At 32.5% G+C, this 19,527-nt stretch overlaps 1 protein-coding gene across 1 annotated transcript; it reads right to left on the bottom strand.

Annotated features, from left to right (window-relative positions):
- Positions 1–2,054: 2,054 nt before the first annotated feature.
- Positions 2,055–8,842, bottom strand: LOC127729272 (uncharacterized). The gene is made up of 4 exons (XM_052237007.1): positions 8,495–8,842; positions 6,738–6,835; positions 4,387–4,519; positions 2,055–2,192 (listed from the first exon to the last, which is right to left on the bottom strand). The coding sequence occupies exons 1-4, from the start codon at positions 8,760–8,762 to the stop codon at positions 2,095–2,097; spliced, it is 597 nt and encodes a 198-aa protein (XP_052092967.1). The 5' UTR covers positions 8,763–8,842; the 3' UTR covers positions 2,055–2,094.
- Positions 8,843–19,527: the final 10,685 nt, after the last annotated feature.

Here is a 19,527-nt window from a genome sequence, read left to right as displayed (position 1 = left end):
ACGGTCTGTTAAAAGATACGTCCAGAAACATCTCTATTGTACCAGTTATATTCAGAGGCCTCTAATCCGGTGGTTGTTAGTGGTTGCAGTCTACCAAAATTTTTTTTCAATTATTATTTAATGTGTTCCAAAATTTGTTTAAAAGTGGTTTTATCAGGTATTCCTTTTTTGATACATAATGGATTTTCAAATATTTTGGCCTCGAGCATCACTGACGAGACATTAATTGCCGCATCTGGTTCAGTATAATTGGTACCGTTAATGTTATCACAAGGATAAATTACTATATCAAAATCAAAAGCTTATTATGTTTACCTATACAAATATGCAATGCATATGCACATATTCATATTGTATTATGACAGCCCCCAAAGGGTGACTGGGGACAGAAATATGGTCACCATTGGTCTTCCTCCGACCGGCAGTAAAACCCTCACCGAAGTGAGGCGTCCGTTTAGCTGTGCGGGATGTACAAGTTCGCACTCACGTCCGGTCAGAATGAGGACGTTAAACCCAATGCCTCGTGTCAAGAGAGTGCCACGCTCTTTGCACGTTAAGAACCGTTGCTACAACTCTATGAGGGGTCCGCAGGTGGCCTGTTGCAAGGCTTAATTTCTGTCCCTATCCAATATTCCCTCATTTTCCCAAATTTCCCCGACCTTCATCCCGGAAGGCCTCTATAAGCAACAAACAATTAGTCAATTAATCATTTATTACGACAAACAAAAAAATAAATTTGTTATGATAATCTGAATGTTGGCGATATATATAGAATTACCATATATTTTCTCGAAATATAGAATTTATTTGTATAAGGCTTAGCAGATTATGTCTATCCTGTTTTGATCCGAGTTCAAATAAAATTCATATTTCGCGACAATGAATTTTGTTGTCTTTGTAATGCAACTGCTACACTGGTTCCAAATGAAATATTTAGTACAAAAAAAAAATCCATTAAATACATCTCCTTATTTTTATATTAAATACGACATTAGTTTACCGATGTTCAGATTAGTAAGAGATAAATCAGAGCAACACACATACACTGAGGGAAAAACATGAACTCTAAAAAGGAGCGAGACCTGGTGCGTTGACAGGGTATCGTCTCACGCAATGCATTCATCACCCACCTTCAATTTTGAATTTGAAGCGTACGAAGATAAAATCAGTGAACCTGTATTGTTTGTTGACGTCATGAAAATAAAACTCAACGGAAACACATTGTCAACGTCACAAACAAGGCAATATAGGCCAGTGACTGTATAAATCAAAAATTGATATGCGGTCAGTTCAAATTGACTAATTAAAAGGCATAGTTGCAGTATTAAAAAAAAATCATTATTCCCATTACTGATTAAGTAATGAAATGATAAAAGCAAAAATGAAAGCAATTTAAGTTGAATACAATATGGATTAATTCACATTCTGTACAGTTAGATTTTTTTCTCGTGAGGGTTTAATTTTCGCTAATTTGAACTTAAGATGAATAAGTTTCCTTAAACCTAAGCAATAATAAAATCTTTAATGAAATTCAACATCACGGACAAGACAGAGAAATATGAAAAAATAAAACCAGACATTGACTAGATAATTGAAGCACCAATTTTAAAGATTTCTGAAAGTTTTGTTTATACTATGTATTTGGGCTTGACCGTGCTCTGAAAGACCTTGGTTGTGGTTAATAATATAGAATAAAGATGTCTATGTGAAATTATAACTCATAGATACAAGAGTTTTAGATACACATGAACAACTCATATTATTTTTATCACCAGACACCACTGACCAATTAAAATCAACGTTTGGTTATCCTTCGAGAGCATCTAAGATCACTACGGTTTTGGCGGCCTTCGTGTTTCTCAATTTTCAGGTTGTGTATGTACTTTTTATAGATTTGTTTGTCATTTCTTTTTAAGCCATAATTTTATCAGTTGCTCTTCGACTTTTGAGTATTCAATTTGGTTCTCCCTTGTTATCTTACGCCTCTTTTTTTTAAATTCTCTTCTATAACTAAGAAATACTCATAATAAGGGAACACCAAGAATAATCTAAACTTTAATTCAATCTCTTTTATTTTTAAATGCAATAATCTCATCAGTATGGACACTTTGAATAACCGCAAGGAACAGGTTCTGGACGATTACATTGGTCTATGTTAAAATACCTAAAGTATCTTGGCTTTGATGTATACCCTGAAATATACATAGTATAAAAGACATTAGTATATCATTATAAATTTAAGTTTACATTGAACACAAATCGATAAGATTAACGTATTCGTTTATATATCTTAATAATGAATTTTCTTTTATGAGAAACACATAAATATTTACATGCATTATTGTTTTTAACATTACAGTAAGATTAATTAACGCTAACTGCCAAAAACAATTGTATTCACTGCATTGTATCATGCATGCTGGTAGATAAAGTTTGAATTCAACAAAAACTGCTGTCATCACAACTATTTTAAATTCGCCATCAAGGATTGGTCGATCATTATTAGTTATACAACGAATAAGTACAGCTTTTCGTGCTGTTTTGTTTTCTTTTGTATATTTTGAGAACTTTTTTGTATAATATTTGTAAAATCAAATAAAAATAATACTTCTTAAACTTGATATTTTAAGCGCTTTTCAGGATTTACTTTATCAATTCAAAAATAAGGAGATGTGGTATGATTGCCAATGAGACAACTATCCACCAAAATTTAAATGAAGTTGGTATAAGCACTTATAGGTAACCGTACGGCCTTCAACAATGAGAAAAAAAACCATACCATATGGTGGGCTATTAAAGGCACAAACATGAAATATTGAAACAATTCAATTGAGAAAACTAACGGCCTATTTTCAGAACGTTTAAACCGAAATATTTTAAAGGCAAGGGTTTATATGCAGCATACGCGAAGATCTATATGTGTCAAAAGGGACCCTAAAAAATAGCCATCAATATTTCAGTCGGAACAGTCTGAGGAAGTTGAAACTGGTGTTTCTTATTAACTTCTAAAGGAGTAGGTTCACTAACTCACAATTTTGGTCCTTAAATCTTTTAGAAATTTTTAATTGCAATTATTTGAATATTTGATGAAAACATATGTTTAAATGTTCAACTGTTTCAGATAAAATAGATTTTCACCAATTGCGTGATTAATTATATATTTGTGACGTCACAAATGTAGATGAATTTCGTTAAAACCTTATTTTTTGCATAATTTGGCAAAATTTATAACAGTTTTCTGACAAATTAACAGTGGTGCAAACTCTCACTTACTAATATGGTTGCTGAACTATTTTCTATTTACCATAATTTTAGCTTTCAAGCAAAACTTCAATTGGCGAGATGTGGCGCCACATATACAATCATGAAAAAGGTAAAAAAAAGGTGACAAATTTCTAGAAATTTTACCAAAAGTAGATACACAATTTTACCTATTAAATTTTCAAAAATGCCATATTTAGCAGTGCATACACAAAAGATTTACTCAAACAATTGAACTTTAAAAAATACATCTTTACAGGGCCGTTTGTTGGGGTTAGTCTTCTGCTCCTTTATCAACGACGAATGTATAAAAGGAATGTTATAAATCATGTCACGTGTACCGAAGCACTGGTAACAAAGATGATGACTATCTCCGTGACAAGCAGTTTAACAGCAGCGGTGTCGACCTGATGCTTGTAAATAAAAATAAAACAATTAATACGTTTGGTGCGCTCAAAAGAGTTTATCTGGTTTTAAGCTCTATTATATAAAAATAAGAAGATGCGGTATGATTGCCAATGAGACAACTCTCCACCAGAGAACAAATGACATAGAATTTAACAACTATAGGTCACCGTACGGCCTTCAACAATGCGCAAAACCCATACCGCATAGTCAGCTATAAATGGTACCGACATGGCAAATGTAAAACAATTCAAACAAAAAAACTAAGGACCTGATTTATTTACAAAACAATAAACGAAAAACGAATATGATATACTTCAACAGACGACAACCACTGAATTACTGGCTCCTGACTTTGGACAGGAATACAGAATGGACAGGATTATAGATATGTATAGATAAAAAATATGCCCTGAAATTGACCATGTACCTTTGACCTTAAACACTAATTGACTGGAGTTACGTACAAGAGTTAATTATACAAGAATATTCAAGATGATAAGATACTGATTTTATCAAAATATACTATACATGCAAAATTTGAAGATTTTGGTCCATTTCAAATCCGGAACGCACAGAGTAAGTGTTGCAAATAGTTCATATTGATCAGAATCTAGAATGTGCAAAATGGTTTGATATATCAGAAAACATAGCCACATAATTTGATTGGAGGAAAATCCTCATATTTGATAATTAAAACATTTTAAAATTGATATAAACCTCTGACGATATAACATCTTCCTTCTGTCATGCCATCAAAAGGTCCACAACCGGGATCTGCATTTGCGAGTGTTTCCAGTCTTGCCATTGGTTGACGACTCCTTCCACTATACGGCTTCTTTTTCTTGTCGTTCTAAAAATAAAACTAAGCAGTATTCAAAATTGATAGAATTTTGTTATGACTGATTGATCTAGTTCTATTGTTTTATTATCTTCGAATGTTACCTTTAATTGTATGTTCTGCAATATTTTTCATGCTTGATTTAAAGATAGTACTTATAGAAAAGTCCTTACGAACATTGCATATGCATTAGTGATCCTCGGCATAAAGGAAGATACCAAAAGCAGAAACAAATTTCTAATGAGAAGAAATATAGCAAGTATCAAGACAAAAAAATTAAAACGACGAAAAGACAACTAAAAGTCTACAAAACACTACATAAAAAACTAAAGAATGAGCAACCTTAACTCCAGAAAACCTAGGGTAATATCAGATTCTTCGAAAGGGTAAGCATTTCATCTTTCACATGTGATATCCGTCGTGTCGCTATTGTTAATACTAATTCGATGTTACGTCTCATTCTGTGATGTCACAATGGCAAAAATAAGACTGTCAAAGGACATAATATAATGATAAGAATGAAGTCAAAATAGTAAAGGTTTTGATTACTTGTTTAAACTTTTTATTGATCTAACATACAATTGGGCATTGGTAAATATTTCACCAGCAATTGATTTGCACCTGTACAACGATCATAAATGCTTAACACGCTTTTGTGTTTATATCTCTGACACTTTGATACATATGTTGCGACCACTGGATTTGATATTACATGTTTATAATTTGTTTTTCCTCATATGTCTGAAAACATCGGCTAGAGCAAAAAGGGGATTACTTTGACTGAAACACGAAAGCCATAATTCATATCCCTGTATCTACATTTCATAGAAAGTATATAGTAGATCTGAATACTATGAAGTCATATTTCAAAGGCACAAGCACAAACATAAGTTACATAAAATGTTCTACTGCATCGATGTTCACTATGCTCAACGTGATACAAAGTCTACTAATTTAGGAAGTACATTCCAAGATGATATGTTTAAGTGAGATTTGTGATTCACATCAATCGTCATTGCTCAAAACACTCCACCAATTACTAATAAAACACAAAATATTATCTGTACCCGTCCACGTCCACTTTGTGTTTTGTTGGATGTATTTCTATTTGTATCCATCTGATAAATTAAACCTTTTTCAACTGATTTTTATAGTTTGTTCTTATGTTGTACTGTTACACCACTGTCCCAGTATAGGGAGAGGGTTGGCGCATTCAAACTAGTTTAATCCCGCCACATTCTGTATGTGCCTGTTCCAAGTCAGAAACCTGTAATTCAGTGGTTGTCGTTTGTTGCCATGTTTCATATTTGTTTTTCGCTAATTATTTTGTACATAAATAAGGCCGTTATTTTTCTCGTTTGAATTGTTTTACATTTGTAATTTCGGGGCCTCGGTATGGGCTTTGTTCATTGTTGAAGGCCATACGGTGACCTATAGTTGTCATTTTCTGTGATATTTGGTCTATTGTGGAGAGTTGTCTCATTGGCAATCATACCACATCTTCTTTTATTGGTAAGAAATATTTATCACCAAGAAACACTTCGAAAACTAAATATATTGTTATTTTTTCAAGAAAGTTTAAAAGAATAAGAGGAGAAAACAAAATTTTGACAATAAAGTGTCAGAAAAAAAATGAAATTGAAAGTGATAAAAGGACTATGTCATCATATTCTGATAGTGAATGTGTTTATCTTTAACTAATTTGATTCAATTTTCATCATGTATTTGGATTTTGCATTGATTGACTGAAATTCAACTACATACTTATATTCAAAACTCGTAAAACATTTTGAAATCACAAGCAAAAGGGAAAACTCGAAGTAATACGCCATTGGACACAGAAATATTGTAAGTCTGAAGATCTAAATGATTAGAACATTTCTATCGTGAGTTGACCACAAAACTTCAATTTCAGTATTTCAGTATTTTGTTCTCATAACCCTGTTGGAAAAAAATATATATAAGGAGCATATACACTGTTCATAAACTTCATATCACTTGAACATGCAAGCTTGTGACGCACAAGTAGAGAAAGACTCAATACATCGTGGTATAGGATATGTTACTGCTGAGAAATAGCACGCTGAAAATTGGAAATATGAAGGCACGTTAGCCATACATCCCAGTGTGCAGGCATGTCTTTTGTTTACAAGTGCGTACTATGTCTATTGATAAAACATGTACATTAGTTTTCAATGATTTGTGTACTTAAGTATAACTGATCACTTACCTGACAAACCCGTAAAACGTCAGTATGAATAGAAACATAACCATGACGTCTGTGGCCTGGTGGTCTATAGTTCTTCTTTACCAATTTGATAACGAATACTACAAGATAAAGTATTGAATATGGCATTATATATCTCATTCATTTACAGTGATCACATTGGCGGTAAAACATTGTATGATATCAATTTGATGCTTAAGGTGTAATACCACCATTGATTTTCCCCTATTAGTCTTTGTTAAATTTGCACTTTTCAAAAAATTGTGCAGAATTTATCTTTGTTTCAAATAAAGAAATACTTGGCATGAGTAAAGTTTTATCCTGTCCAGTACTATAGAAAAAATTTCACATAACATTTCATTGCATATAAGAAAATAACCATCACTGGAAGTTAACCAATCAAATTTTCCCCCTTTTTTAACCTGTGTACAAGCTTTAGTAACCATGTAACCTCAAGTTTCCAAAATATTCTATAGAAACCCCAAATAAAGAAATAATGGTGCTTTGAAATACCCAAGATATATGTTTATGACTCAGAAATGTTTTACTGCAATGAAATGTAGGATCAATTACCTACAACTGTCAAATTCAAGGGAATATTTTTTTTCGACCTATTTTCGTATGCAACCGGATGTGACATACTATGATTTGGTGGTATTACACCTTAAGGGGTTTATTACTGGTTTTTCACAAAATATCAAGCGTAAATGATTAAGGTAAAGACGAGGTAAACTTAACCCCGAGGTTTTTTTTCGATTGGAAATATTCTCTGAGATTCCACGAAATTACGCACAAAAAGTCATGTCAACGATTTCAATCCTAACTTTTCCCTTAATAGTAATAACGTTTTTGCTTAAAGATTTATTCTACGGGCGATTTGTTTCATTTTCATTGGATGTGAACATTATAAAAAAATGGAAGAGAATTTTGGGTGGATATGGAGTTGATAACAATTGCTACTGATGAGTTTAATTGTACAAAATTATCAGCCTTGTATCTTTGATTGGTTTCTGTTCATTATTAAGTCATTTTCTGGAAACTTAACTTGCTGGTTATTTTGATTATTTTTAAGACATCAGTAAGACCCGAAAACGAATGAAGGAAATACTCATTAGCATAATGTGCGTAATACTTAGACAATTTCTTTTGCGGTTACAAACACAAAAACGTCTAACAAAAGGAAAATTACAATTGAAAATAAAATCCTCAAGGGTGAATTTAAAAAGGGGAAATCAATGAAACTTGACGTATATGTGTCTGGCGTACACAATTTCAATCCTGGTATCTATGATGAGTTTTTCTTTTATATCAACCAACAGAAGGAATGGAAAACAACTGTCATATATTATGATCGTTAGTTGAAAATATGTGTCTGGCTCTCGAATATACCTAGTGACGGTTTTTCAGTAGACGAATTACTTGTTATCACAGTTTTACATATACTTAAATTTGCTTCACACAATAACATGTCTAAATTATACGGTATGAACTGATATTGACGTTTTGTTTGTTTTTACAATTCAATAAAAATATTTTAAAGCCATAACATTATACATAAATGAGAGAAGAAGAAAAGACGTCTGGAAAAAACAAAAAAAAAACAAAAAAAAAAACAAAACGCTTTGTACGAAATTTCTGATCAAGTTCAAAGTTAAGAAATATATTTCTCAGCCTATGTAGAATGAACAATTATTTAAAGTAATCTAAAAATGAAAATTAAATTGTAATTTAGGAGAATAAAGGCAGATCTAATAACTTACCAAAGTCTACTCTCCTATGAGGTTTTTTACATGGGCAATGTTTTTGATAGTAATGACTTCCTCCTCCATGTTGATGTCCTCCTTTATAATAGTCTTTACCGTGATCAGGCTCTCCTCCTCCATTATGATGGCCGCCGTTATAACCGTTATAGTCATTACCTTGCCCTGGATCGTCACTACATTCATCGGGAGGCGTTGCACTCGGCAATGTATATGCAGTCACCTCAGCAAAAATCACAAAGAAAATGACTGTAACAGTTCTTGACATAATTGTTTTCTATTCCGACTACAAAATATTTAATGCACATTTAATTTAACGTATATGGTACACATTTGTTTGAGAAATAATTGCTTTAAATGTAGTTTTGTAGGGTTGTAAAAGCGTTCAGCGAAGCATATTTAGCACGAAGCACGGATAATATCGTTTAATTACACACCTGGTGTATGAACAATTAAGATATATCCTACTTGAGTGCATCACTCGTCACACGCGAACGATTTATGGTGTCTTTTACTCACAACAAAATTATGTTTATTCATTAACTATTGCAATTGCATGTTGAAAAACTGATCAAGATGCCAAGCTTCTTTTTATTTAACCTGTTAGAGTTCACTTAAGCCAGAGAACTATCCAGCTAATATAATTTATCATGAAATGTTCAAATTTAGTGCCTATACTCTCTTATATTAATTTACAAAAATATGTATTCGGCTCAGATATATAATATGATTTTCATATAGATAAACTAAGCATTGTGACTAAATAATTGAAAATAATTCTTGTTTTTCTGTGATTTTATATCCAAATATTACGTGTTGGATTTTTTTTACAAAATATATGGTACTTCTTTGCTTTAGACAAGATTGACTATCTGCCAAAATACTATGAAATATGAACAATAAAAATGTCATTTAAAGTTTTTCTCCTATTTAAGAACACAGAAGAAGAAAACCCAGACCGTTGTTATCTATTTGTATCCTTTAAGATTTTGTGCTTTTGTTGTAATAATATACTGTTATAAGTTTCCATTTAAATTTAAAAAAAAATCATTTATTGTCACATTTTCCCGAATAAACTCTTATAATTAATCTATTTTTGGAGTTTCTTGTTTGTCTAAAGCTTGTTGTCATCAGATCATCCCTATTGATGACTCTATTTTAGTAATTTGGTCATTTTTATTATTATTATTATTATTACTATAATTATTATCTATTATTGTTTGTGCTGCTGATCAAAGGTAGTATATATTCAATGTTTCTTGTTATGAGCCATGCATATGCATTAATTACCCATCCCTTGTATAAAAACTGATGCTATTTGATACCGTATTTCTGACTATATTTTTATTTGTACTTATCCTACTTCTTTGTTACTCTAAAATGAACGTTACTATGCAGGACCACAAACCTGTGCACATTAAGTTTCATGACGTCATGGGACACATATCTGAGGAAAGGACATAGTTTTGAGACCGGACATCTATTTCATGTTTATGAACAGTACTGTATTCACCACAGTGGACCAGTTTCAAAATGATCTTAATGATTGAAAATTAATTGTTCAGTCCAAAAGGGATAAGGAGACCAGTGCGTCTACAGGGTAAGCCTGAATTACTCGCCATGTGATTCTGTTATGAGTCAAAATGTCAAAATAGGAAATAGGACACACTCAGCTAATACACAGCTTAGACCAATGTACTTGTCTCTAAAGATGGAAGACCAATATAACATGAGTCTTGTGATTTCAGTCGTCGTATGAATCAGCCAATTCTTGTGTTGACTGTAAAACTTATGTTTTGTTGATTTAAGTCGATAAGCAAGCATTTGAATAATAACTTGTGTTTTGAATAAAAATAAGTTTCTACTATTTTCCATATCAATCATACATTAAAAAATACTTGATAAACTATGCATAAAAAAGTTTCTTAAGCAATGTACCACATTTTCAATTGAAAGAATATACAATCATACTTTACCTTAAAGAAGTGCAGAATATGCAACTGTCAGGTCTATATCAACAGCAGCAACCAGCTACTTTTATATGCCAGTACCTTTGTTTAGTCTATTCTCTACACGGTAACAGATGGGAATATAAAGGTAATCAAACGGTTCGTGAACCGGTGAATATTTAGAAAAAAATGTAAATATTATTTTTTTTCCATGATGACTTGTTCTTTCGACCTTTTCCATATTCATGTTACAAGTAGTTCATTCTTCTTTTTTATATTTAAAAATTTCCAAATTTTTCAAATAAAGTTACACGCAGTCATTTTAACTACTTACTGCTAATTCCGCTTCAACACCAAAAGATTCAAACGACCATAATTGAAGACGTAGGTGGACACTGAATAGTATTTGTCGAATCATGACTCTTCTTTCTCCATATGCATATCGAATAATTGGTAGCAAATGACAAAAAATGTCACCCGTAACAAAGTTTATTATTAGTAAGTAAGAATGTATAATTATTCAATAAAGAAAATATTGATGCTTAATTAACATATCAGTACTATTTAATTAGGTAATTTGAAAAGTTACCAAGATGACAATTCAACACCATAAGTATTAGAAAAACAAACAACCCATCGAGCAAAAATAGAAATGACAGAAACAAGCCACAGCCTACAAATACTTCACAGGAAACTGAAAATTTTGCGACACGAAAATCACCTGAAATTGGAGGTATATTCAGATACTCCAGAATAGCCAAACCCGCTACGTCATTAGTCAAGAACAGAGAATAAAAAAGTACCCGATCAAAAGTTCCCGGTAAGATATACAAACACCAAAGATAAGCAAACCCAACAAAACAATCAAGCTTTCATATGAACACATTTATTGTATAAGTTAATAAAAACCTGTTTTACTTAAGGGGGATGGGGGTGGGTGGGGGGGGGGGGGGGGGGGTGAGGTGGGGGGGGGGGGGGTGGTCAACTAAACAGGTGAACATTAGCAAAATGAGTATGTTAAATTTGATGTAAGCCTTTTTGTGCTTCTTTGTTACATTTTTTTGTTTTTATAGTGATTAAGATGATAACACAATGTTGGCTGCTGTACCCCTATTTTTGACATTTTTACCTATTGTGTCGGTTTGTTTTGTTCACGCATCGTTGTCAAAATAATGGAATTTGATGCGACTGTCATACAAGTGAGAGATTTATCTAGCTATAAAACCAGGTTCAATTCACCATTTTCTACATAAGAAAATGCCTGTACCAAGTCCGGAATATGACAGTTGTTATCCATTCGTTTGATGTGTTTGAGCGTTTGATTTTGCCATTTGATTAGGGACTTTCCTTTTTGAATTTCCTCGGAGTTCAGTATTTTTGTGATTTTACTTTTTAGAAATACATTAAAAAAATATAGCTGTTATATCCTTGGACAGATCTTGAAAGTCACACAAGAGCAGTTTTAAACAGTTCTATCCCTTCACATTTCACATATCTACCGTAGAAAGGTTTTTGAAAGTTCTAGCCTAGATCATATTCTGGTAGTTCTAACCATTAACAGTTATATGAACGATTTGTCTTTCAGCTCTAAAGAGAGGTTAGAACTGATCCCATCTGTAAACAAACATTTACTAATTAAAACTAAACCACATGTATAAATTTATGAGAAGTGCAATGTCAAAGTTTTTGGTCAGGTAGTCTCACAGAGAAATCGATATGGTCTTTGTAAATACTTTCAATTAAGAATTAATTTTCAAATCTTGCAAAGTCATGAAATTTGCTAATACTGGCTTTTTTAAATTGTGTTCTTACTTGATTAGAACTGTTCTACCCTGAATAAGTATTAGATACAGAACAAAGATAAAAAAAAAGGCTTGTAACAACAGTTGCCGTATAGGTTTTTTCTGCACGAGTAGTCAGGCCAATGTCCGAGGTTTTGGAGACCTTTCAAAGTTAAAAGAAAAAAATAAAAAAAAGAATAGTCTAGTAGTTTAGAAGTAAGTTAATGACCTCTATGGTATCCATTTTATGCTTCGATAACAAATATATTGCCAAAAAGTGTGATTGGGTGGGGCGGTGGGGTGGGGTAGGGGTAGGTGGGGTTGGAAGGAGTAAAACATAGTTTTGCCCCACACTCTTTAAAGTGTGTGGAGCCGGTATTGTCCCCTTTCCCCATTATGATTCGTTCATCCTATTTCGAATCTTCAAAATTTAAGAGTCTATCCTAAAATGAGGTAAATTATATGGCCTTCCAAATACCGTTTCGATTCCTAATAAAGGCAACAGTAGTATACCGCTGTTCGAAATTCATAAATCGATTGAGAAAAAACAAATCCGGGTTACAAACTAAAACTGAGGGAAACACATCAAATATAAGAGGAGAACAAAGACACAACAGAAACACTAAAATGCAACACACACAGAAACGAACTATAAGATAACAATAGCCATTTTCCTGACTTGGTACAGGACATTTTAAGAAAAAATGGTGGGTTGAACCTGGTTTTGTGGCTAGCCAAACCTCCCGCTTTAATGGCAATGTTAAATATAACACTAAAATGACAACATTACATGACAAGACTACAATACAAATAAATGGAAGAACATACAGGACAGAGAAACACACACAAATAAACAATACAATAGAACATTACGACAAGCTAATAGTTATCAAAGGTGCCAGGCCTAAAGATGAAGAGCATTGATGACCCAAAATTTCAAAAAATTGTGCCAAATACGGCTAGGTTATCTGCCTGGGATAAGAAAGTATTTAGCATTTAGAATGATTCATATTTTTGCCAACAGTAAATTTATAAAATATAAAAATGACCAAATAACTGATATACATGTTAACACCGAAGTGGTGACTAACTAAAGAATAAAAACGAATACGTAAAACAACCTAGATCAGCACATAAAAACAGCATAGCCGAACAAAGAATGTCAGCCGGATAGATCGACGCACAAAAATGACGTCACAGGTAAATTTCTGAGAATATTCAAAAAATAGGATAGAGTTCAAGATTAGGTTTGTAATACTGATATTACATGTTTTTAATAACAATCAAAATAACAATACTTATTAATATAAAATTGTGTAAGTAATTAGATAATTAATTGTATTATCTAGCTATGTCGGTATTTCTCCTAAATCAAACTGAAAACCAAATACACAGTGTAAGTTTAGTTGATCCAAACTAAAATCTTATAAATGAACTGGGTGATAAATTATCTTTACACCCACACACGAATAGAACAGAAAAAGTAAGAATTACAACTACAAACGATAAGATATTTGACAATAACAAATATAACATCAAAACTAAATACAAGAATTTTGGATAGCAAAATACCGTGACACGTCTTATAGCAATGCGAATTAACACTCAGCAAAACAGTCACAATCGGGAATAGGTCAAGTTGGACACTTAAAAGATCAGACGAAGTAATGGCAAACCACAATCTAAGACGTGGTAAAAATGTCCTTAGTTAGTTTGGACAAAGACACATCGTATGGATCAACTAATTCGTGATGGTGTCCATAAAATTTACGGAGTGTCATTTTCAATATTTCCTCCTCATAACTTTGTTGGAACAGTTTCTGCGTAAGGAGCACACTCCTGTATATGAGGTCCGTAAAGTGTGAACATGCACGAGCATAACGTATCAACTGAGATATGTAAACACCGTACGAAGGAGCAGAGGGTATGTTACTGCTGAGAAATAGGAAATTGATAATTGGGAAGTTGAAATCGTCCCGTTTGTCATAGATTTTAGTGTGAAGTCGTCCATCTGTGTCAATATTGAGGAAAAGATCAAGGTATGAAGCAGTCCTTCTAGTATCAGTAGTATCCTTAATTTCAAGTTCACTGGGATATATGAGATGTAAGTATTGGCTGAAATATGGTTATTCAATGATAGGACATCATCAATATATCTGAAAGTAAAATTAAAGAATTTTGCAAGGTGCTTTTTCTGTTTGTCTTTTAGAAGGTTTTGAAAAAAATCTGCTTCATACGAGTACAAAAACAAACCTAACATCACTGAAGAGACACTAATTGTCGAAATCAGGATATAATGTTTATATATATATATATATATACAAGTCTAAATTGAAAACAACGTTCAAACCTATGATTGCGTTGGATAAAAACCGCAATTTTTATACGTGTGCATGCAAAACAAATGTCTTGGTAAAGGGGTCTAAATACAGCACAAACAACATTTTCCAAAAGACCAAAAAAGTGACAAAGTATATTGTAACAATACGCATTTGACTAGCAGGTCGAACAACGAATGTTCTTAAACCCTGCTGACTGCCATTGGCGATATATATACCCTTCCATTCCAACAAAATATGATTTGCCACCCCACCATTTTGAAAGTGGGGACAGTTGCCCCCTACACCCGCTCATGCGCCCCTCCACTCCCAATAAACAACATACGTACGTACAAACAAATGAAATAAACAACAAAAATATAAATAACAAATTTAAGACATTTTAAAATCAATGATGTACGAAAATTGACTAAGAAAGAGAAATCAGACAAACGTAAATATTACATGTTTGAATATGAAATCAATAAAATAAAGAAAACAAACAAATAAAAAAAAAAAGTTTCTGTTTTTTTATGAGGTATAACATGTATTGAAAAATTTTGGATTTTCTCTCGTTTTTTATTTTTGGATCCACATATATTTGAAATCATTTTTGTCTGTTTATTTTCGTGCTTATTACAGTTATGTGTTATTCGATTAGACCTAATTATTGAACACGTGACACAATATCTTTTTCATTCCATCCCAGTGTCCGAAATGGGTGGTAGGTTATTTGTCGTTGAGACTCATTTTACGCTATCACAATTCGATTTAAACAAATTCCTTGAAAATGAAGAGAAAAGGGGAAAACTTATCCTTTATATAGTTCGTTTAAGACGATTAGAAAGATTTCAGCTTAACTACCAAGCAAACCGACGAAATATTTGTACATGGAAAATTCTTATGGTTACAGTTACTCTTGCAATCAGTAAATTCGTACATAGTCTATTTTAGCATATTTGGACATAATTTTTTTTTTTTTATAAATATAATTTTCATGAACACTTTCCATATGAACTTTTTTTTATAAAAACATGTAATTGGATCACAAAGTGTACGATAAAGTGACTATGGACTGACTGAATGCACGAATGACTCTATTAATAAAACGTGTCTTTGTACCTTCATAAAAAGTATCCGTGTAACTTCATAAAAAGTGTCAGTGTAACACCCGTTAATGTACTGTTTTTCTACAGCTCTGCTTGGGACAAAGTCGTACAAATTTTAATTGTTCTACAAACAAGTCTTAACCTCCTTATTGCATCCTTGAAAGTTTCAAAAGTCATATATAATTTCGCTGGCCATGTTTTATTTCAAATAACATTGTCAACAGTTCTTTTCTATGTGTAAGCGAAATAGCCCAATAAAAATGATTTATTCCGTTATTGTCATGATGTTCAACGCAACGTCTTCCTAAAGTTCTTACTTTTTTTTCCGACAGTAAAAGATGACCTTGAGAAATATTATGTTATTGAGTATATTCAGATGTGGATTCTTAAAAATTCTTTAGATCTACACCAACATCTTCAATCCCAATCTTTACAATTTTGCAAAAATTTATAAAAAAAAACACACACAAATTTGTCTGAGCTAAACACAAACTTTCCACATGGCAACTGAAAGACAAAGCTAATGGTTCAAAAATGGGAAGTGTATATGGAAATTTCTTGTTCAAGGCTATGACAAAACTTCATTTGTAAAGAACCACACAACAAGTACACCGAAGATGACATAACCAAAATGCTACACTTTTTGATAACATGTAAGTTGAGATTAGTTGATTGATATTTCTACACCATGAAGGCCGACTTGTATTTTTTTTAACCAAAATGATGCGGAGTTTATGAAGAACTTACTCAAAATACAATAAAATAATGGGTTTTTGCCAAGCTATATTATTTCACTTTCAGATATATTGAAAATGTCTTGTCACTCAATAACTCACATTTCAGTAAGTGCCTGCATCTCATTAATCAAAGGGAACTTCAGATCGAAGATACTACCAAAACTAGAAGATATTCTTCATATCTTGATCTTTTCCTCAATATTGATACAAATGATGACTTCAAACGAGCATTTACGACAAACGACACTTTTTCTACTGTCCGATCGTATGGTGTTTCATATCTCAATATTTAATTTACGCTTGAACATGTTTGGGCTTTACAGTTTTGGTTAACATGGTTTTGCTCCGTATACAAACACTTCACCAACATAGTTATGAGTAAAACGACTAACATCGGCGATACATAGGTTTTCGGTCACAATTTACTCAAATAACTAGATGTGTGTATGTGTATTAAGTCAGTAGCGACATGTCACAGATCTTTAGATATTATAAAAATTGATCTGATATTTAACGATTTTTGTCCTTTTCCGATTGTGACACTTTGACTACGTTGGATTCGCATGACAAATGATGTATGCGTAAGTGAATGAGGAGGCACCTGGTTTCGCTCGTTTTAGAGTTTATGCGATAACCTCAGTTTTTTTTATTTTCAATGATGCAAATGTTGCTTAGCAGCTGTCATAACAAATATGTTATTGTCCCAGAAAAAAATCCACAAACAATATCGTTTTCATGATAAATCACATTATCAAACTGCGGAATGGGTATAGAAATTCACTCTAATCCCAACATTTACGAAACGAATAATCATGAATAACAATACATCAGAAAAAAGTAAAATAAAAGTATCGAACTACAAATTAAATTCAAAAAGAGGAAGTCCATAAAAACTGACAAAATCAAACGTTAACAACCAACGGAACGGGTGGAAACAACTGTCATATTCTTGACTTGGTACAGAAGAAAACGGTTGGTTAAACCTAGAATAAAAGCTGGCTAAACCTCCTACTTGTATGACAATTGTTTATAGTTCCATTATATTGATAAAATTGAGTGAGCAACCTAAACAGACATAAAAGGTTAATGTTAGAATAATTGAGATACATTGCAGCCAAAACTGTGTAATCATACACCACAGACATACAACACAACTGACTAAACCATTCAAACAAACATACAAATAAATCTAACAAAGACGCCAGCAGAACAGTATGTTCTACCTGGATTGCATTCAAAACTTTCGTTACTATATTGATTCCATAATTTAATTTAATAACAACTAAAATAATATTGATTGTTTTTTTTTATGCTTAACGAAACTTCTATGTCTATGAGCAATTAAAACACGTACTCGGGATTATTTTAAGAAATCTCAAACATACAATATAGAAAAAATAAGTTTCAACAAAAGTCATAATTTTCGGATATCTTTTAAAATTGAACACAAAACGATTGGAAATCCGCACCTCATATGAACTATTTACAGGTTACTTGTACCTTAAAAGCTAACGTATATTTGAGACACGTGACACAAAGGGACTGTAATTTCCATTGCGACACTCTTTATAGACCACTGCAAAAAGAGAGGCGGAATATCCACTGTGACATTCAAACTTATTAGTCGAGACGAATTGACAACGCCGTGCTATTAAAGAAGAAGAAGAAAAAAAAAGGCGAAAAGGCAAACACCAGTCTACAAAATACAACATACAAAAGTTAATTTTGAAAACACAAACCCCAGAAAACACCAGGGTGATCTAAGGTTTCCCGATTAGCAGATCCTGCTCCAAAAATGACACACGTCGTGTTAATCCTATAAAAATGTTGATATCAAGTGATCAGGAATTACGCAATACCGGGTTGATAATTGACTCTCTTCTAACCGTGAGACATTACCAAATTCGTAAACCATCGGTCATGTAAACTTTCTAGCCATAAATATTTACTGAATGAGACGTTGATTTTTTACAAAGGGTAGGCAAGACTGTTACCAATAGAAATAACACATACATTTAAAAAATAAAAAAAGTGCATTGAAATAAAGATGACCATTGATTTTTAAACAATTCACAAAAACAACTGACATGGTTGGTTTGTACATTTCAAGTATAATTCATCAGAATAAATTAATGATGTCATATTGTGAATTTTAATAACTTGAAGCAAATTGGCAGAGTGGAAATGATGGAGCGGTCATTTGTGCTTTGTTTTTTTTGGAAATTTTTTTTTTGTTAAATTCACTACATATCAAAGAGAGGATATCTGACTGATGTGAAGCAGAATCAGCGATATATTCGGAATACATTTATAAACTAAGGGTGATTTTTTTCAGTTTCGATCTCTCAGGTACATTTCTGGAACAGAAAGAAAAAAAAAATGATAATTCCAGATTTGAGTGTTTTTTTTTTTTAAGTCATCGATGTAAATTGATTATTTCTATATTGTGTAAAGAAACATCAAAACCGTTCCCGCTTTTCAAATAAGTGTAGATGTTTGAAATCAGTGACTGCTGTTGGTTTTACAAGATACAGGGAAAATTTTCTTTTCTGCATAAGAAATAACCTTTGCTCTTTTCACTCCCTGATGAGCTTTGAGGGTTTTTGAAAACAAAATGTAAATTTTAATGAGAGGAGATATGATTTTACTGCATTTAGTGTCGCTAAAGATGAGTCGAATGAAATATAATTACGTTGTAATTATAAAAAAGATAAAAATAGAAAATAACAGTTTTTTCAATGGAGAGGCAAAAGATAACAAAAAAGACTTTCAAACTCATAAGTCGAAAATGAAGTGACAAAGCCATGGCAAAAAAAAGAAAGAAAAAAGACAATAAGGCAAACAACAGTACACAAGACACAACATAGAAATATAAAGAGTCAGCAACACGAGCGCCACCAATAACTAGGGGTGATCTCAGGTGTTCCGAAATAGAAAGCAGATCATGCTCCACATATGGCACCCGTCGTATTGCTCATGTACTTGGAAACCCGGTTATAAGTCTAATTCGGTAGATCACATTCAGGGACAAGATGACGGGATTGTGGTAACTACAATTGGAATATATCCGTCGTCATCTGTGAAAGAGATATTCCAAAAGGATTAATTAACTCGTGATGGCGTAAGATTTACGAAGATA

Source organism: Mytilus californianus, unplaced genomic scaffold (assembly GCF_021869535.1).
Source record: "Mytilus californianus isolate M0D057914Y unplaced genomic scaffold, xbMytCali1.0.p SCAF_2, whole genome shotgun sequence".
Lineage (NCBI taxonomy): Eukaryota > Metazoa > Mollusca > Bivalvia > Mytilida > Mytilidae > Mytilus > Mytilus californianus.
Note: the sequence above shows the minus strand (reverse complement) of the source record. Positions and strands in the feature narration are given on the sequence as shown.

Bases quoted from the DNA above. Each gene is read 5' to 3' on its own strand.
- LOC127729272 (XM_052237007.1), bottom strand. From the start codon at position 8,762: ATGTCAAGAACTGTTACAGTCATTTTCTTTGTGATTTTTGCTGAGGTG. The intron at 6,836-8,494 runs GTAAGTTATTAG...TTTATCTTGTAG, and splicing joins TCATAGGAGAGTAGACTTTG to TATTCGTTATCAAATTGGTA. The intron at 2,193-4,386 runs GTTTATATCAAT...TGTATATTTCAG, and splicing joins AAGATGTTATATCGTCAGAG to GGTATACATCAAAGCCAAGA.